General features: G+C 47.3%; 1 protein-coding gene across 4 annotated transcripts in view; it reads left to right on the top strand.

Annotated features, from left to right (window-relative positions):
* LOC140396088 (lysine-specific demethylase 7B-like) overlaps positions 1 to 21315 on the top strand; it is a 450094-nt gene that overhangs the window by 25579 nt on the left and 403200 nt on the right. For all 4 annotated transcript variants that reach the window (XM_072484188.1, XM_072484189.1, XM_072484187.1 and 1 more), the window contains one exon: positions 746 to 887. In XM_072484188.1, coding sequence (XP_072340289.1) covers positions 746 to 887 — 142 coding nt within the window. The remainder of the gene's footprint in view (positions 1 to 745; positions 888 to 21315) is intronic.

Here is a 21315-nt window from a genome sequence, read left to right as displayed (position 1 = left end):
TGCATGTATCCTTTGATTATTCTGTACCTGCATCCACTTTAATCTGTGTATCATATTTGTACCTGAGCTGATTTTCCAACCCCCCTGATTGTCATGGACCATATTTTAGTCTCCTTGGTATCTTTCAGGCTTCATTTGTCTTAATTCATTCCCAGTTTATTGTTACACAAACTGTTTTTCTCACATCTTATACTGCACAAAATCTTGTCCATGAATCACCCTTCATCTTACCAATTTCGCAAATTGCCTCCAAAACCTTGCCTAAAATTTCTCTTCCAGTCCCACATTGGTATTGCCTCTGTCTCCCAACTCCCATCAACAGCACAACTTTCAGCAAATGCACTCTTAAACTGTGGAATTAGAATCATAGATCAGAGAATCGTAGAATTTACTGTGCAGAAGGAGGCCATTCGGCCCATCGAGAGCACACCAGTTAAGCCCACGCCTTCACCCTATCCCCATAACCCAGTAACTTCACCTCAATCTTTGAACACTAAAGGGCAACTCAGTCAGCCGTTTATCCACTTCTCTTTGGGCTGTGTGATCAGCCACTGCTCCGATTCATTGGTCATTGGCTGATCACTGCCTCTCCAGTTCCTCTCGCGAAACTCCGTAAAGTATTTTGCTGTATCTACAGTATAGGCTGTTATTTGAGCTGTTTCACGGCTACAGTTGGGTGAAGGACTATCCTTCGCTAAGTAACATGGCTTCCAGATATATCTGAATATTATTTTTTAATCTCAAGGTGGTGAAAAGATGATTGATGTGATCGATGTGGCTCGGCAAGCTGATTGTAAGATGAAACTGCAGGAGTTTGTAGAATATTACACTGCCCTCCATCGAACAAAAGTATTAAATATCATTAGCCTGGAATTTTCTGATACAAAGTAAGTTGCTTGTGGATGGATATTTGTACATGTAGCTGTATAGTGTTAGCATTTGCAATGTAAAGAACCTTGAACAGTTTGTGAACATGTGGCTGTGGCTGTTTTCTGTGCCAATAGATGCACATTTATTTATACAGCGCCTTCCATTTTCTTGCGGCATCCTAAAGTGCTTCAAGGCCCATGAAATATTTCTGAAGTGTAGACATTTTGTTTTTGGCAAATGGAACAGGCAATTTTCAGACAGTCCCACAGGCATGAATGGACATTGTGAGAAATTGCCAAAAGTGATGGTCCTTTACACCTGTGATTACAACCAAAAGCAGCGCACTAGTTTTCACACGTCCACTGCCGACATCCAGCTCTAGCTCAATACCACCTTTTGGCGATTCCTCTGTTTCTAAATTATCAGATTGCTAAATTACCTGATATCCAGTGTTGAATGAGCAGAAATTTCCTCCAGTTATATTTTAGAAGGACTTTAGGTCCCTGCTCCAAACTCTTCTCCAAACTCTGTTCCTTGTTTCTGACTCCTTCCCTCTGTCGAGCAACAGTCTGAGTAAGCCAAACTGTTCGTAACCTTTGTTATTTTTGACCCTGAGATTAACTCTGACCTCATTTGTGTAATCACTAAGACTGCCCATTTCCACCTCCATACCATCACCCAAATTTGCCCAGTCTCTGCTTATTCATCCCTTTTATCGTCTTGACTTAACTATTAAAATAATAATCTTTATTGTCACAAGTAGGCATACATAACACTGCAATGAAGTTACTGTGAAAAGCCCCTGGCTGGTCTCTTACTTTCTACTCTCTGTAAACTTTGTGGTCATCCAAAACTCTGTTGACCATGCCTTAAATTGCACCAAGTCCTGTTCCCTATCTCTCCTGTGAATACATCTCAGACAGACAACGTCGTAAGAACATAACAAAGATATAGGAGCAGGACAAGGCCATTTGGCACCTTGAGCCTGCTCCAAAGTAGATTCATGACTGATCTGATTGTGGCCTTCACTTCACTTTTGTGCCTGTCCCCCATAATCCTTGGATCCACTATAGATTAAAGATCTGTCCAACTCGACCTTGAGCCGAAACATTCAACGACACAGCCTCTACTGCTCGCTGGAAAATCCCAAACACTAATGACCTTATGAGAGAGGAAATTCCTCCTAATTTCAGTCTTAAATGGATGACCCTTTATTTTGAAACACTGTCCCCTAGATCTAGATTCAACCAGGAAAGAAAAATCTTCAGCACATACCTGTTAAGCTTAAGGGTCAGTAGGCCCAACTTGCACAATTTCCCTTCATATGCCAACTCCTTGATCCCAATAATCTACCTGGCCTTTGGATTGAGATGCTTGGGAGGGGATTGAAGAACTCCTGGGCCCTACTTTCAAAGAATAAAAAACATTGTGGCACAGGAACAGGCCCTTCGGCCCACCTATTCTGTGCCAATCCAGATTCCTTATTTAGACCTACTACTTATTACCCAAACGATCTGTATCCCTCCATTCCCCGGCCCGTTCATGTGTCAATCAAAATTCATCTTAAACGTTGCTATCGTGCCTGCCTCCACTGGCAATGTGTTCCAGGTACTTACCACCACCTGCCTGAAAAACCTTCCCAGCACGTTTCCCTAAACTTTCCCCCTCTCACCTTGAACGGTGCCCCTGGGAAAAAGCTTCTGACTATTCACTCTGTCTATACCTCTTGTAATTTTGTAGACCTCAGTCACGTCTCCCCTTGGCCTCCCTCTTTCCAACAAAAACAATCAGAGTTTATTCTATCTCTCCTCATAGCTAACGCCCTCCAGACCAGGTAACATCCTGGTAAACCTTCTTTGCACACTCTCCAAAGCATCCTGGTCCTTCTGGTAGTGTGATCCCTCTGTATGTCGATGCTCCTGAGGGTTCTGCCATTTACTGTATAATTCACACCTGAATTTGATCTTCTAAAATGCATCACCTCGCATTTACATAGAACATACAGTGCAGAAGGAGGCCATTCGGTCCATTGAGTCTGCACCGACCCACTTAAACCCTCACTTCCACCCTATTCCGGTAACCCCAAAACCCCTCCTAACCTTTGTGGACACTAAGGGCAATTTAGCATGACCAATCCACCTGACCTGCACGTCTTTGGACTGTGGGAGGAAACCGGAGGAAACCCACGCAGACACTGGGAGAACGTGCAGACTCCAAACAGACAGTGACCCAGTGGGGAATCGAACCTGGGACCCTGGCGCTGTGAAGCCACAATGCTATCCACTTGTGCTACCGTGCTGCCTGTATTTGTCCGGATTGAATTCAATCTGTCATATCTCTGCCCTACTCTCAAATTTATCTATATTATATTGTATTCTCTGACAGTTCCCTTCATTGTCTGCAACTCCACCCATCTTGGTGTCATCTGAAAATTTGCTAATCAGCCCATCAACATTTTCCTCCAGCTCATGTATGTATGTATGTATGTATGTATGTATATATTATATTATAAACCAGTGGTCCCAGCACTGATTCATTTTTTTCTTAAAAAAATTAAAAAAAAAAAAAAAATTCTCCTCCATTTTCACATTTTCTCCCACATTTACATCCATCAACAATAAACAATCAGCAAAATATGTCAGTCCCCATAATAACAACGATCCCATCTACCCACCAACCCCCAAACCTCAACCCGCATGTTTACATAAACAAATGACAAAAAGGAATCGGGGATTACCCGTAGTCACCCTTAATCTTTTACAGCTTCTACCCCCCCCCCCCCCCCCCCCCCCCCCCACCCCCCACCCCAGGTCTCCAGCTCCTCTCGTCCACTGCCTCTTGTAAAACTCCTCCCCCACCTTTGGTTCCTTTCCCCCCCCCCCCCCCCCCCCCCCCCCACCACCACCACTTTCCACCCCGGCTAGACCACTCGGACCCTGTTCTGCCAGGCTCTGATGGCCGCAGCCCCTCCCCCCACCTCACTCCCGTTCGCTGGCTGGGACAAACCGGCCAGTGTGGAGACCCCCGCCCGGGTCCCTTTCCCACTTGCCCGGCCCCGGGAAAGCCCAAAGATCCCCTTTTAGCACACAAACCCCGCATATCCACCTACACCCTAAAGAACACTCATTTCGAGTGAAAGTCCCGTCCCTTCCCTTGTCCAAATATATACCACCTTGGCTCCTTTAATCTCTACACCCGTGCGCAGTGATACAAAAAAGAAGAAAATACAGTCATGAAGTTACATCGGCACATGGCCATTCCTCAATTTGTCAGTTCTGCCACAGTCCTGCTTTCGCAAACTCCTCCGCTGCTTCCGCCGTTCCAAAATAAAAGTCCCTGAGCTTGTAAGTCACCCTCAGCTTCGCTGGATATACAATGCCGAACCGCACCTTACTAATGTACAGTGCCCTCTTCACCCGGTTGAAGGCAGCCCGCCTCCTTGCCAGCTCCACCGTAAAGTCCTGGTATACACGTATACCAGATCCAGCCCACTGCACCACCCGCTTCTGCTTGGCCCAGCTCAGGACCTTCTCCTTCACCCTGTACCTACGGAAGCACAGAGTCACTGCCCTTGGCGGCTCACTCACCTTTGGTACAGGCCTCCACGACCGATGAGCCCGATCCAGTTCGTATCGGGAGGGGTCCTCCCCCTCCCCCAATAGTTTTGCCAGCATCGCGGCAAAATACTCAGTCGGCTTCGGTCCTTCAACTCCTTCGGGCAGCCCCACAATCCTCAAGTTCTGTCGCCTGGATCTATTTTCCAGGTCTTCCATTTTTCCTCGCAGATCCTTGTTAGTATCCATCACCTTCCGCATCTCTTTCCCCATCGAGGCAAGTTGATCACTGTGCTGCAATAACGTCTCCTTCACTTCCTTCAGCGCCTCCCCTTGCTCTCGCACCTCCGCCACTGCGCTCGCCACCTCCGTCCTCACCGGGGAAACCGCCTCCTCCACCAGCACACTCAAAACCTCCCTCATCTCCTTCCTCACCGTCTCCATGCATTTCGCAATCTGCGCCAACTGCTTTTCAAATTCCGCAGCCATCACCTTGGTTATTTCTTCACCCGTAAGCAGTGTGGCCTTCCCTGGTGCTCCAGCCTCCATTTTTCCTGGTGACCCCGCGGTGACCTTTCCACTCCCCGACGGACCTCCAGCTGGTTTTTTTTCGGCCGTTTTTTTGCTCACCTTCGACATTTTTCTTCGGGTTTCTTTTCTCTCCTGTGTCTTCACAGTGCCTCCTCCGTGCCTTCTCCCTGCTTCTGCCGCCTCCGTGGACCCTGGGACCGGGCTTAAAGACCCGAAAATGCCGTTCCCGAGCGGGAGCTCTCCATTGTGCGGCTGCCTCCCGCCCGCCGTCACCGGAAGTACCAGCACTGATTCATGTGCAACACCACTAGTACAGTTCTTCATTCTGGTAAAACTCCCTTCCACTGTTACTCTCTGTCTCCTGTTGCCAAGCCAGTTCTTTATCCATCTAGCTGGCACACCCACATCCCATGCAACTTTACTTTTTGTACCAGTCTGCTATGAGGGACCATGTCAAACACCTTACTAAAGTCCATGTGGACGACAACCACAATCTTTCCCTCATTAATTAATTTTGTCACCTCATTAAAAAATTCTTATCAATTTGGTGAGACAAATCTTCCCCGTCATGTTGCCTGTCACTAACAAGTCCATTCACTTCCAAATGGGAATAAATCCTGTCCCTCAGTATCGCCTCCAACAGCTTCCCCACCACTGACATCAGGCTCACCGGCCTATAATTACCTGGATTGCCCCTGCTTCCCTTCTTAAACAAAGGGACAATATTGGCTATTCTCCAGTCGTCTGGAACATCTCCTGTGGTAAAAAAGATGCAAACATATCTGTTAAGGCCCCAGCTATTTTCTCTCTTGCCTCCTACAGTAATCTGGAAAATATCCCATGTGGCCCAGGATCTTGTCTACTTGATGCATTTTAAGATATCCAACACTTCCTCCTTCATTATGCTGACAAGTCCTAGATGATTCACACACCAATCCCTAACCTCAACATCCGTCATGTTCCTCTCCTTGGAGAATACCGATGCAAAGCACTCATTAAGGATCTCTCCCACTTCCTCTGACTCCATGCGTTATGCATGTGTTCCCTCCATTGTCCTTGAGTGGGCCATTCCCTGGCTACCCTCTTGCTCCTTGTATATGTATGAAAGGTTTTCACATCGTTCCAGAATCTTGACTACGTGTTCCTCAGTATCCCACTGGCTGTTGGGAGGCCTACAGTACAACCCCAACATTGTGATTGCACCCTTCCTATTTGTGAGCTCTACCCATAATGCCACACTGCAGGATCCCTCCAAGACATCCTCCCTCATCACAGCTGTGATATGTTCCCTAACCAGTAATACAACTCCCCCACCCTTTCTGCTACCCACTCTGTCTCATCTGAAACATGGATATCTCAGAACGTTAAGCTGCCAGTCCTGTCCCTCCTTTAACCATGTCTCTGTAATCCTGAAATGACTACCCTAGAGGTCCTGCTTTTAAGCTTACTACCTAACTCCCTGTAATGTCCTTGCAGGACCTTATTGCTCTTTCTGCCTATGTCATCCCATTTCAGGATGTCCTATATCCGTTCAGAGACATCCACGCTCCTGGCACCAGGGAGGCAACACACCATCCTGGAGTCTCTTTTGCGACCGCAGAAGTGCCTATCTGTGCCCCAGACTATTGAATCCCAAATTAGTATTGGCAGGGGATGGGAACCAAAGCAAAGGTGAATTAAATGCAGGGGAACTCGAGAGTAGGGCCAGGAAGACTCGGAGGAAGAGCAGGCAGGGTGTGGTTGCTGATCAAAGAGGGTCTGGTGGAAGTGCATTAGTTTCAATGTGGCAAATGTAACAGGTAAGGCAGATGAGTTTAGAACTTGCTTTAATACTTGGAACTATGATATTGTCATTTGTTAAGGGAAGGACAGGATTGGCAGCTAAATGTTCCAGTATACAGATGTTTCAGGCGGGATAGAGGGGGATGTAAAAGGGGTTGGGGAGTTGCACTACTGGTTAAGGAGAATATCACAGCTGTACTGACACCTCGGAGGGCTCATACAGCGAGGAAATATGGGTAGAGCGCAGGAATAGGAAGGGTGTAGTCACATTGTTGGGGGCTTACTACAGGCCTCCCAACAACCTGCAGAAGAGCGAGGAACAGATATGTAGGCCGATTTTTGCCAAGGTGTAAAAATAACAGGGTTGTTGTGGTGGGTAATTTTAACTTGCCCTATATTGACTGGAAATCTCTTAGTGCTGGGGGTGTGGATGGGGCACAGTTTGTAAGGAGCATCCAAGAGGGCTTCTTGAAACAGTACGTAGGTAGTCCAACTGGGGAAGGGGCCATACTGGACCTGGTATTGGGGAATGAGCCGGGCCAGGTGGTCGACGTTTCAGTAGGGGAGCAGTTTGGGAACAGTGACCATAATTCAGTAAGCTTTAAGGTACTGATGGATAACGATAAGTGTAGTCCTCAGGTGAAGGTGCTAAATTGGGGGAAGGCTAAATACAACCATATTAGGCAGGAACTGAAGAATGTACAAAGAACAATGAACAATACAGCACAGGATCAGGCCCTTCGGCCCTCCAAGCCTGTACCGATCATGATACCAACCTTTGCCAAAACCTTCAGCACTTCCTTGTGCCGTATCACTCTATACCCATCCTCTCCATGTTTGTCAAGATGCCTTTTGAACACCATTAAGGTATATGCTTCCACAACCTCCCCTGGCAATGCGTTCCAGGCACTTACCCCCCTCTGCGTAAAGCACCTGCCTTGCACATCTCCTCGAAATTTTCACCCCACGGACCTTAAACCTATGCCCCCTGGTGACTGACCCCTCCACCCTAGGAAAGAGTGCCTGCCAATCCACTCTATCCATGCCCCTCATACTCTTGCAGACCTCTATCAGGTCACCACTCAACCTCCGTCTTTCGAATGAAAACAGTCCGAGTCTATTCAGCCTCCACATAGCTAACACCCTCTAGACCAGGCAACGTCCTGGTAAACCTCCACACCAGAGCCTCAACATCCTCTGGTAGTGTGGCGACCAGAATTGTGCGCAATATTCCAAGTGCGGCCTTACCAAGGTTCTATAAAACTGTAGCATGACTTGACAGTTTTTATACTTGATGCCCCGTCCAATGAAGGCAAGCATTCTATATGCTTTCTTGACTACCTTGTCCACTTGTATTGCCACCTTCAAAGATTTGAGAACCTGCACGCGCAGATCTCTCTGACTTTCTATATTCCTAAGAGTTTTACCATTCAAGGTATCTTTAAAATAAAAATAATAAATGACCTTTATTGTCACAAGTAGGCTTGCATTAACACTGCAATGAAATGACGTGAAAAGCCCCTAGTCGCCACATTCCGGCACCTGTTTGGATACACGGAGAATTCAGAATTCTCAGCTGGTACAAGAATTGAACCCGTGCTGCTGACCTTGTTCTGCATCACAAAGAACAAAGAAAAGTACAGCACAGGAAACAGGCCCTTCAGCCCTCCAAGCCTGTGCCGACCATGCTGCCAGTCTTAACTAAAATCTTCTACACTTCCTGGGTCCGTATCCCTCTATTCCCATCCTATTCATGTATTTGTCAACAAAGAACAAAGAAATGTACAGCACAGGAACAGGCCCTTCGGCCCTCCAAGCCCGTGCCGACCATACTGCCCGACTAAACTACAATCTTCTACACTTCCTGGGTCCGTATCCTTCTATTCCCATCCTATTCATATATTTGTCAAGATGCCCCTTAAATGTCCCTATCGTCCCTGCCTCCACTACCTCCTCCGGTAGTGAGTTCCAGGCACCCACTACCCTCTGCGTAAAAAAACTTGCCTCGTACATCCACTCTAAACTTTGCCCCTCTCACCTTAAACCTATGCCCCCTAGTAATTGACCCCTCTACCCTGGGGAAAAGCCTCTGACTATCCACTCTGTCTATGCCCCTCATAATTTTGTATACCTCTATCAGGTCGCCCCTCAACCTCCATCGTTCCAGTGAGAACAAACCGAGTTTATTCAATCGCTCCTCATAGCTTATGCCCTCCATACCAGGCAACATTCTGGTAAATCTCTTCTGCACCCTCTCTAAAGCCTCCACATCCTTCTGGTAGTGTGGCGACCAGAATTGAACACTATACTCCAAGTGTGGCCTAACTAAGGTTCTATACAGCTGCAACATGACTTGCCAATTCTTATACTCAATGCCCCGGCCAATGAAGGCAAGCATGCCGTATGCCTTCTTGACTACCTTCTCCACCTGTGTAGCCCCTTTCAGTGATCTGTGGACCTGTACTCCTAGATCTCTTTGACTTTCAATACTCTTGAGGGTTCTACCATTCACTGTATATTCCCTACCTGCATTAGCCCTTCCAAAATGCATTACCTCACATTTGTCCAGGTTAAACTCCATCTGCCATCTCTCCGCCCAAGTCTCCAGACAATCTAAATCCTGCTGTATCCTCAGACAGTCCTCATCGCTATCCGCAATTCCACCAACCTTTGTGTCGTCTGCAAACTTACTAATCAGACCAGTTACATTTTCCTCCAAATCATTTATATATACTACAAAGAGCAAAGGTCCCAGCACTGATCCCTGTGGAACACCACTGGTCACAGCCCTCCAATTAGAAAAGCATCCCTCCATTGCTACCCTCTGCCTTCTATGGCCTAGCCAGTTCTGTATCCACCTTAACAGTTCTCCCCTGATCCCGTTTGACTTCACCTTTTGTACTAGTCTACCATGAGGGACCTTGTCAAAGGCCTTACTGAAGTCCATATAGACAACATCTACTGCCCTACCTGCATCAATCATCTTAGTGACCTCCTCGAAAAACTCTATCAAGTTAGTGAGACACGACCTCCCCTTCACAAAACCGTGCTGCCTCTCACTAATACGTCCATTTGCTTCCAAATGGGAGTAGATCCTGTCTCGAAGAATTCTCTCCAGTAATTTCCCTACCACTGAAGTAAGGCTCACCGGCCTGTAGTTCCCGGGATTATCCCTGCCACCCTTCTTAAACAGAGGAACAACATTGGCTATTCTCCAGTCCTCCGGGACATCCCCTGAAGACAGCGAGGATCCAAAGATTTCTGTCAAGGCCTCAGCAATTTCCTCTCCAGCCTCCTTCAGTATTCTGGGGTAGATCCCATCCGGCCCTGGGGACTTATCTACCTTAATATTTTTTAAGACACCCAACACCTCGTCTTTTTGGATCACAATGTGACCCAGGCTATCTACACCCCTTTCTCCAGACTCAACATCTACCAATTCCTTCTCTTTGGTGAATACTGATGCAAAGTATTCATTTAGTACCTTGCCCATTTCCTCTGGCTCCACACATAGATTCCCTTGCCTATCCTTCAGTGGGCCAACCCTTTCCCTGGCTACCCTCTTGCTCTTTATGTAAGTGTAAAAAGCCTTGGGATTTTCCTTAACCCTATTTGCCAATGACTTTTCATGACCCCTTCTAGCCCTCCTGACTCCTTGCTTAAGTTCCTTCCTACTTTCCTTATATGCCACACAGGCTTCGTCTGTTCCCAGCCTTTTAGCCCTGACAAATGCCTCCTTTTTCTTTTTGACGAGACCTACAATATCATTCGTCATCCAAGGTTCCCGAAAATTGCCGTATTTATCTTTCTTCCTCACAGGAACATGCCTGTCCTGTATTCCTTTCAACTGACACTTGAAAGCCTCCCACATGTCAGATGTTGATTTGCCCTCAAACATCCGCCCCCAATCTATGTTCTTCAGGTCCCGCCTAATATTGTTATAATTAGCCTTCCCCCAATTTAGCACATTCATCCTCGGACCACTCTTATCCTTGTCCACCAGTACTTTAAAACTTACTGAATTGTGGTCACTGTTACCGAAATGCTCCCCTACTGAAACATCTACCACCTGGCCGGGCTCATTCCCCAATACCAGGTCCAGTACCGCCCCTTCCCTAGTTGGACTGTTTACATATTGTTTTAAGAAGCCCTCCTGGATGCTCCTTACAAACTCCGCCCCGTCTAAGCCCCTGGCACTAAGTGAGTCCCAGTCAATATTGGGGAAGTTGAAGTCTCCCATCACCACAACCCTGTTGTTTTTACTCTTTTCCAAAATCTGTCTACATATCTGCTCCTCTATCTCCCGCTGGCTGTTGGGAGGCCTGTAGTATACCCCCAACATTGTGACTGCACCCTTCTTGTTCCTGATCTCTACCCATATAGCCTCACTGCCCTCTGAGGTGTCCTCTCGCTGTATAGCTGTGATACTCTCCTGAACAAGTAACGCAAATCCGCCTCCCCTTTTACATCCCCCTCTATCCCGCCTGAAACATCTAAATCCTGGAACGTTTAGCTGCCAATCCTGCCCTTCCCTCAACCAGGTCTCTGTAATGGCAACAACATCATAGTTCCAAGTAGTAATCCAAGCTCTAAGTTCATCTGCCTTACCCGTAATGCTCCTTGCATTAAAACATATGCACTTCAGGCCACCAGACCCGCTGTGTTCAGCAACTTCTCCCCGTCTGCTCTGCCTCAGAGCCACACTGTCCCTATTCCCTAGTTCTCCCTCAACGCTCTCACCTTCTGACCTATTGCTCCCGTGCCCACCCCCCTGCCATACTAGTTTAAACCCTCCCGTGTGACACTAGCAAATCTCGCGGCCAGGATATTTATGCCTCTCCGGTTTAGATGCAACCCGTCCATCTTATACAGGTCACACCTGCCCCGGAAGAGCTCCCAGTGGTCCAGATAACAGAAACCCTCCCTCCTACACCAGCTGTTTAGCCACGTGTTTGTCTGCTCTATCTTCCTATTTCTAGCCTCACTGGCACGTGGCACAGGGAGTAATCCCGAGATTACAACCCTCGAGGTCCTGTCTTTTAACTTTCTGCCTAGCTCCCTGAACTCCTGCTGCAGGACCTCATGCCCCTTCCTGCCTATGTCGTTAGTACCAATATGTACAACGACCTCTGCCTGTTTGCCCTCCCCCTTCAGGATTCCCTCTACCCGTTCGGAGACATCCTGGACCCTGGCACCAGGGAGGCAACATACCATCCTGGAGTCTCTTTCACGTCCACAGAAGCGCCTATCTGTGCCCCTGACTATAGAGTCCCCTATAACTATTACTCTTCTGCGCTTTGACCCTCCCTTCTGAACATCAGAGCCAGCCGTGGTGCCACTGCTCTGGCTGCTGCTGTTTTCCCCTGATAGGCTATCCCCCCCGACAGTATCCAAAGGGGTATATCTGTTCGAGAGGGGGACAACCACAGGGGATTCCTGCACTGACTGCCTGCCCTTTCTGGTGGTCACCCATTTCTCTGCCTGCACCTTGGGTGTGACCACACTTACATAACTGCGATCTATGACGCTTTCCGCCACCTGCATGCTCCTAAGTGCATCCAATTGCTGCTCCAACCGAACCATGCGGTCTGTGAGGAGCTGCAGTTGGGTGCACTTTCTGCAGATGAAGCCATCCGGGACGCTGGAAGCCTCCCGGACCTGCCACATCTCACAGTCAGAGCACAGCACCCCTCTAACTGACATTGCGTCAATTAATTAAAATTAAAATTTGTCTTTTTTTTATAAATACTTTTTTTTTTTTTAATTACAAAGTTACTGTCAACTATCTGTTTCCTAGCACTAGATTTCTAATAGAAATGCGATAGCTAACTATAATATTCTCCGATCTCTGGCTTAGATATCCTCTAAATTATAATTAAGTTATTATGTTTAATTAGTTCCCAAATACTCAAAAAATTTAGGTTAGAATCCCAACCAGCCACTCAGGTCACAGCTTTTCTGTGATGTCACTTCAGTTTCCCCCCGACACACACAATTTGAAAAAAAGGTATAAAAGTAAAAATCACTTGCTTACCTTCTGAGATGTTCTCAGGTTCTCTCGCTGGCAGAGACTGCTCCTCCACCTCCAATCCTTGACCTGCACAATGCTAATAATATAATAATATAATATGGCACTTACCTTACACCAATGGGTCTTATTATTAGGTTAGAGGAGGAGGGCGGGTGGGAGACACTACACGTGTAGTGTCTCGGGTTTCCTCTCCACCAGAATTTATTGGTTGGGGGGGGGGAAAACTTGCCAGAGGTCGAACTTCCGGTTCCCGCCGAAATCCAAAGGGCTGCTCCTGTAAAGGTAAGAGCTTTTAAACACACTACTCACCTCCCAGAAGGCCCCTGCGCACCGCTGCCGCCGAAATCCAAAGGGCTGCTCCTGTAAAGGTAAGAGCTTTTAAACTAACTACTCACCTCCCAGAAGGCCCCTGCGCACCGCTGCCGCCGAAATCCAAAGGGCTGCTCCTGTAAAGGTAAGAGCTTTTAAACTAACTACTCACCTCCCAGAAGGCCCCTGCGCACCGCTGCCGCCGAAATCCAAAGGGCTGCTCCTGTAAAGGTAAGAGCTTTTAAACTAACTACTCACCTCCCAGAAGGCCCCTGCGCACCGCTGCCGCCGAAATCCAAAGGGCTGCTCCTGTAAAGGTAAGAGCTTTTAAACTAACTACTCACCTCCCAGAAGGCCCCTGCGCACCGCTGCCGCCGAAATCCAAAGATGCCCCTTAAATGTCACTATCGTCCCTGCTTCCACCACCTCCTCCGGCAGTGAGTTCCAGGCACCCACTACCCTCTGTAAAGAACTGTCTAGCCCACTGAGCTATTCCCTTCTATGTTAGACCTACCAAAATGCATTACCTCACATTTGTCTGGATTAAATTCCCATTTGCCATTTCTCTGCCCAAGTCTCCAACCTATCTATGTCCTGCTGTATCTTCTGACAACCCTCAACACTATCTGCCACTCCACCAACCTTAGTGTCATCCACGAATTTACGAATCAGACCGGCTACATTTTCCTCAATCATTTATGAATTGGGGGCAGATGTTTGAGGGCAAATCAACATCTGGCATGTGGGAGGCTTTCTAGTGTAAGTTGATAGGAATTCAGGACTAGCATGTTCCTGTAAGGATGAAGGATAAGTTTGGCAAGTTTTGGGAACCTTGGATAACGAGAGATATTGTGAGCCGAGGCAAAAAGAAAAAGGAAGCATTTGTCAAGGCTCCGAGGCTGGGAACACACAAAGCAAGTGTAGACTACAATGAAAGTAGGAAGAAACTTAAGTAAGGGGTCAGGAGGGCTAAAAAGGGTCACAAGTCATTGGCCAGCTGGATTAATGAAAATCCCAAGGCTTTTTGTACATATGTAAAGCGCAAAAGGGTAGCCAAGGAGAGGGTTGGCCCACCCAAGTACAGGGAGGGAATCTGTGTGTCGACCCAGAGGAAATGGGCGAACGACTTGGTAGATGATGAGTCTGGGGTAGGGTCTGTAAGTAGTCTGGGTCATGTTGAGATCAAAAAAAAGTTATTGGGAGTCTTGAAAAACATTAAGGTAGACAGGTCCCCAGGGCCTGATGGGATATACCCCAGAGAGCATGGGAGGAAATTGCTGGGGCCTTGGGAGATCCTCACTGTCTACAGGGGAGTTCCCAGAGGATTGAAGAATAGCCAATGTTGTTCCTTTGTTTAAGAAGGGTAGCAAGGATAATTCGGGAAATTACAGTCTGGTGAGACTTGCGTCAGTGGTAGGGAAATTATTGGGAGAGGATTCTTTGAGACAGGATTTATTTCCATTTTGAAGCAAGTGGACATATTAGCGAGAGGCAGCATGGTTTTCTGAAGGGGAGGTCATGTCTCAATAATTTGGATTGAGTTTTTTGAGGATGCGATGAAGATAATTGAGGGTAAGGCAGTGGATGTTGTCTCCATGGACTTCAGTAAGGCCTTTGACAAAGTCCCTCATGGCAGACTGGTACAAAAGGTGAAGTCGCATGGGATCGGAGGTGAGCTGGCAAAATGGATACAGAACTGGCTTGGTCGTAGAGGGGAGCAGTAGAAGGGTGCTTTTCTGAATGGAGGGCTGTGACTAGTGGCATTTCTCAGGGATCCGTGCTGGGACCTTTACTGTTCGAGATATATATATTTACCATATATATATAGAATAGTTATATATAGATATATAGATTTGGAGGAAAATGTAACTGGTTTGATTAGTAAGTGCGGACGACACAAAGATTGGTGGAATTGTGGACAGTGATGAGGACCATCCGAGGATACAGCAGGATCTAGATCGGTTGAAGACTTGGGCGGGGAGATGTCAGATGGAGTTTAATCTGGACAAATGTGAGGTAATGCATTTTGGAAGGTCTCGTACAGGTGGGAAATATACAGTAAATGGCAGAACCCTTAAGGATATTGATAGCCAACGGCATCTGGGTGCACAGGTCACAAACTGGCAACGCAGGTGGAGAAGGAAGTTGAGAGGTATACGGCATGCTTGCCTTCATTGGCCAGGCATTGAGTTTAATAATTGGCAAGTCATGTTGCAGCTGTATAGAACCTTAGTTAGGCCACACTTGGAGTATAGTGTTCAATTCTGGTCGCCACACTACCAGAAGGATGTGGAGGCTAGTGTTCAATTGTGGTTGCTGCACTACCAGAAGGATGTGGAGGCTTTAGGGAGGGTGCAGAAGAGATTTACCAGGATGTTGCCTGATATGGAGGGCATTAGTTATGAGGAGAGGTTGAATAAACCCGGTTTGTTCTCACTGGAACGACGGAGGTTGAGGGGCGACCTGAAAGATGTCTACAAGATTTTGAGAAGCATGAACAGAGTGGATAGTCAGAAGCTTTTTCCCAGGGTGGAAGAATCAGTTACTAGTCTGTGCTGGGACCACAACCTTTCACAATGTACATTAATGATCTGGAGGAAGAAACTGAGGCACTGTTGGTAAGTTTGCAGATGATACAAAGATCTGTAGAGGGGCAGGTTGTATTGAGGAAGTAAGGAGGCTGCAGAACGATTTGGACAAGCTAGGCGAATGGGCAATGAAGTGGCAAATGAAATACAATGTGGAAATGTGTGAGGTTAAGCTCTTTGGAAGGAGAAATGGAGGCATAGACTATTTTCTAAATGGGAAATGCTTCGGAAATCAGAAACACAAAAGGGACTTGGGAGTCCTTGTTCACGATTCTCTTCAGCATTTAGGAAGGCAAATGCAATGTTAGCATTCATGCCAAGAGGGCTAGAATACAAGGCCAGGGATGTGCTTCTGAGGCTGTATAAGGCTCTGGTCAGACCCCATTTGGAGTATTGTGAGCAGTTTTGGACCCCGTATCTAAGGAAGGATGTGCTGACCTTGGAAAAGGTCCAGAGGAGGTTCACAAGAATGATCCCTGGAATGAAGAACTTGTCATATAGAACATAGAACAATACAGCGCAGTACAGGCCCTTCGGCCCACGATGTTGCACCGAAACAAAAGCCATCTAACCTACACTATGCCATTATCATCCATATGTTTATCCAATAAACTTTTAAATGCCTTCAATGTTGGCGAGTTCACTACTGTAGCAGGTAGGGCATTCCACGGCCTCACTACTCTTTGCGTAAAGAACCTACCTCTGACCTCTGTCCTATATCTATTACCCCTCAGTTTAAAGTTATGTCCCCTCGTGCCAGCCATATCCATCCGCGGGAGAAGGCTCTCACTGTCCACCCTATCCAACCCCCTGATCATTTTGTATGCCTCTATTAAGTCTCCTCTTAACCTTCTTCTCTCCAACGAAAACAGCCTCAAGTCCATCAGCCTTTCCTCATAAGATTTTCCCTCCATACCAGGCAGCATCCTGGTAAATCTCCTCTGCACCCGCTCCAAAGCCTCCACGTCCTTCCTATAATATGGTGACCAGAACTGTACGCAATACTCCAAATGCGGCCGTACCAGAGTTCTGTACAGCTGCAACTTGACCTCCCGACTCCGGAACTCAATCCCTCTACCAATAAAGGCCAACACTCCATAGGCCTTCTTCACAACCCTATCAACCTGGGTGGCAACTTTCAGGGATCTATGTACATGGACACCTAGATCCCTCTGCTCATCCACACTTTCAAGAACTTTACCATTAGCCAAATATTCCGCATTCCTGTTATTCCTTCCAAAGTGAATCACCTCACACTTCTCTACATTAAACTCCATTTGCCACCTCTCAGCCCAGCTCTGCAGCTTATCAATATCCCTCTGTAACCTGCTACATCCTTCCACACTATCGACAACACCACCGACTTTAGTATCGTCTGCAAATTTACTCACCCACCCTTCTGCGCCTTCCTCTAGGTCATTGATAAAAATGACAAACAGCAACGGCCCCAGAACAGATCCTTGTGGTACTCCACTTGTGACTGTACTCCATTCTGAACATTTCCCATCAACCACCTCCCTCTGTCTTCTTTCAGCTAGCCAATTTCTGATCCACATCTCTAAATCACCCTCAATCCCCAGCCTCCGTATTTTTTGCAATAGCTTACCGTGGGGAACCTTATCAAACGCTTTGCTGAAATCCATATACACCACATCAACTGCTCTACCCTCGTCTACCTGTTCAGTCACCTTCTCAAAGAACTCAATAAGGTTTGTGAGGCATGACCTACCCTTCACAAAGCCATGCTGACTATCCCTGATCATATTATTCCTATCTAGATGATTATAAATCTTGTCTCTTATAATCCCCTCCAAGACTTTACCCACTACAGACGTGAGGCTCACCGGTCTATAGTTGCCGGGGTTGTCTCTGCTCCCCTTTTTGAACAAAGGGACCACATTTGCTGTCCTCCAGTCCTCTGGCACTATTCCTGTAGCCAATGATGACATAAAAATCAAAGCCAAAGGTCCAGCAATCTCTTCCCTGGCCTCCCAGAGAATCCTAGGATAAATCCCATCAGGTCCCGGGGACTTATCTATTTTCAGCCTGTCCAGAATTGCCAACACCTCTTCCCTACGTACCTCAATGCCATCTATTCTATTAGCCTGGGGCTCAGCATTCTCCTCCACAACATTATCCTTTTCCTGAGTGAATACTGACGAAAAATATTCATTTAGTATCTCGCCTATCTCTTCAGACTCCACACACAATTTCCCATCCCTGTCCTTGACTGGTCCTACTCTTTCCCTAGTCATTCGCTTATTCCCGACATACCTATAGAAAGCTTTTGGGTTTTCCTTGATCCTTCCTGCCAAATACTTCTCATGTCCCCCTCCTTGCTCGTCTTAGCTCTCTCTTTAGATCCTTCCTTGCTACCTTGTAACTATCCATCGCCCCAACCGAAACTTCACACTTCATCTTCACATAGGCCTCCTTCTTCCTCTTAACAAGAGATTCCACTTCCTTGGTAAACCACGGTTCCCTCGCTCGACGCCTTCCTCCCTGTCTGACCGGTACATACTTATCAAGAACACGCAGTAGCTGATCCTTGAACAAGCCCCACTTATCCAGTGTGCCCAACACTTGCAGCTTACTTCTCCACCTTATCCTCCCCAAGTCACGTCTAATGGCATCATAATTGCCCTTCCCCCAGCTATAACTCTTGCCCTGCGGTGTAAACTTATCCTTTTCCATCATTAACGTAAACGTCACCGAATTGTGGTCACTGTCCCCAAAGTGCTCTCCTACCTCCAAATCCAACACCTGGTCTGGTTCATTACCCAAAACCAAATCCAACGTGGCCTCGCCTCTTGTTGGCCTGTCAACATATTGTTTCAGGAAACCCTCCTGCACACACTGTACAAAAAACGACCCATCTATTGTACTCGAACTATATCTTTTCCAGTCAATATTTGGAAAGTTAAAGTCTCCCATAATAACTACCCTGTTACTTTCGCTCATATCCAGAATCATCTTCGCCATCCTTTCCTCTACATCCCTAGAACTATTAGGAGGCCTATAAAAAACTCCCAACAGGGTGACCTCTCCTTTCCTGTTTCTAACTTCAGCCCATACTACCTCGGAAGAAGAGTCCCCATCTAGCATTCTCTCCGCCACCGTAATACTGCTCTTGACTAGCAGCGCCACACCTCCCCCTCTTTTGCCTCCTTCTCTGAGCTTACTAAAACACCTAAACCCAGGAACCTGAAACATCCATTCCTGTCCCTGCTCTATCCATGTCTCCGAAATGGCCACAACATCGAAGTCCCAGGTACCAACCCATGCTGCCAGTTCCCCTACCTTGTTTCGTATACTCCTGGCATTGAAGTAGACACACTTCAAACCACCTACCTGAACACTGGCCCCCTCCTGCGACGTCAAATCTGTGCTCCTGACCTCTATACTCTCATTCTCCCTTACCCTAAAACTACACTCCAGGTTCCCATGCCCCTGCTGCATTAGTTTAAACCCCCCCCAAAGAGCACTAACAAATCTCCCCCCCCCCCCCCAGGATATTTGTGCCCCTCAGGTTCAGATGTAGACCATCCTGTCTGTAGAGGTCCCACCTTCCCCAGAAAGTGCCCCAGTTATCCAGAAATCTGAATCCCTCCCGCCTGCACCATCCCTGTAGCCACGTGTTTAAATGCTCTCTCTCCCTATTCCTCATCTCACTATCACGTGGCACGGGCAACAACCCAGAGATAACAACTCTGTTTGTTCTAGTTCTGAGCTTCCATCCTAGCTCCCTGAAAGCCTGCCTGACATCCTTGCCCCTTTCCTACCTATGTCGTTAGTGCCAATGTGGACCACGACTTGGGGCTGCTCCCCCTCCCCCCTAAGGACCCGGAAAACACGATCCGAGACATCACGTACCCTTGCACCTGGGAGGCAACATACCAAACGTGAGTCTCTCACGCTCTCACAAAATCTCCTATCTGTGCCCCTGACTATAGAGTCCCCAATTACTAATGCTCTGCTCCTCTCCCCCCTTCCCTTCTGAGCAACAGGGACAGACTCCGTGCCAGAGGCCCGTACCCCATGGCTTACCCCTGGTAAGTCCCCCCCCCCCCACAAGTATCCAAAGCGGTATACTTGTTTCTCAGGGGAACGGCCGCAGGGGATCCCTGCACTGACTGCTTTTTCCCCAGTCCCTCTTACAGTTACCCACCTATCTCCAATCTTTGGTGTAACTAATTCCCTGTAGCTGCTATCTATGACCCCTTCTGCCTCCCGAATGATCCGAAGTTCTTCCAACTCCAGCTCCAGTTCCCTAACTCGGTCTTGGAGGAGCTGGAGATGGCAGCACTTCCTGCAGGTAAAATCAGCAGGGACACTAACTGCATCCCTCACCTCAAACATCCTGCAGGAGGAACATTGCACTCCCTTCCCTGCCATTCCTCTAACTTTCTACCAAGATCTGGCTAACAACTAAATTAAATTTTTATAAAAAATAATAATAATATAATAAAATATGGTACTTACCTCAGACCAATGGGTTTCCTCTCCACCAGAATTTATTGGTGAGGGTCTTCCCAGACGTCCGCGGGTCGACTTCCTGTTACCGCCTAAAAAACTAATTAAAAAAAAAAAAGAAAAATTCTCAGCTCCTGCTGAAATTGACTAACCAGCCAGCTCCACTCCCGCCGAAATCGACTGGCCTGCCCCTGCAAAGACAAGTGCTTTTAAAGGACAGACTTACCTCCCAGCAACCACTTCCGCAATGCTCCCGCTGAAACTGACTCACCAGCTGTTCTCACGCCGAAATCGACTCAAACGAGTATGAGTAGCGGTTGAGGACTCTGGGTCTGTACTCGTTGGAGTTTAGAAGGATGAGGGGGGGATCTTATTGAAACGTACAAGATACTGCGAGGCCTGGATAGAGTGCACGTGGAGAGGATGTTTTCACTTGTAGGAGAAACTAGAAGCAGAGGGCACCAGAAGGGCGATCCTTTAAAACAGTTGAGGAGGAATTTCTTCAGCCAGAGGGTGGTGAATCTGTGGAACTCTTTGCCACAGAAGGCTGTGGAGGCCAAATCACTGAGTGTTTTTCAGACAGAGACAGATAAGTTTTTGATCAATAAGGGTCTTACTAGGGGGCATAGGTTTAAAGAAGATGCACAAGGCAAGTTTTTTTTTTTTTTTTTTTTTTTTACACAGAGGGTGGTGGGAGTCTGGAACTCTCTGCCGGGGGAGGTGGTGAAAGCAGGTCCGATAGTGACTTTTAAGGGGTGTCTTGACAAATGCATGAATAGGATGGGAATATTGGGATATGGTTTCCGGAAGGGTAGGGAGTTTTAATTCAGACGGGCAGAATGGTCGGTACAGGCTTAGATGGCCGAAGGGCCTGTTCCTATACTGTAATTATCTTTGTTCTATGAAGCTTTGTACAGAAGGGCCAGCCATGGTGCCACCGCTCTGGCTATTTCTGCTACTGTCACCTGATGTGCTAGCCTCCTCATTAGTATCCAAAATGGCACACTTGTTAGAGAAGAGTCAGTACAGGGGACTCCTGCACTGACTGCCTGCCCTGTCTAGGAGTCGCCTATCGATCTTCCTGTACCTTGGGTATGTTCACAGCAGTGCTGGTTCAATGTCTCCCAGCTGCTGTTTCCAGAGGCTCACTGTAAAAGCCATTAATCAAGTTAAATTA

The sequence above is a fragment of the Scyliorhinus torazame genome, chromosome 19 (genome assembly GCF_047496885.1).
Source record: "Scyliorhinus torazame isolate Kashiwa2021f chromosome 19, sScyTor2.1, whole genome shotgun sequence".
Taxonomy (NCBI): Eukaryota; Metazoa; Chordata; class Chondrichthyes; order Carcharhiniformes; family Scyliorhinidae; genus Scyliorhinus; species Scyliorhinus torazame.
Note: the sequence above shows the minus strand (reverse complement) of the source record. Positions and strands in the feature narration are given on the sequence as shown.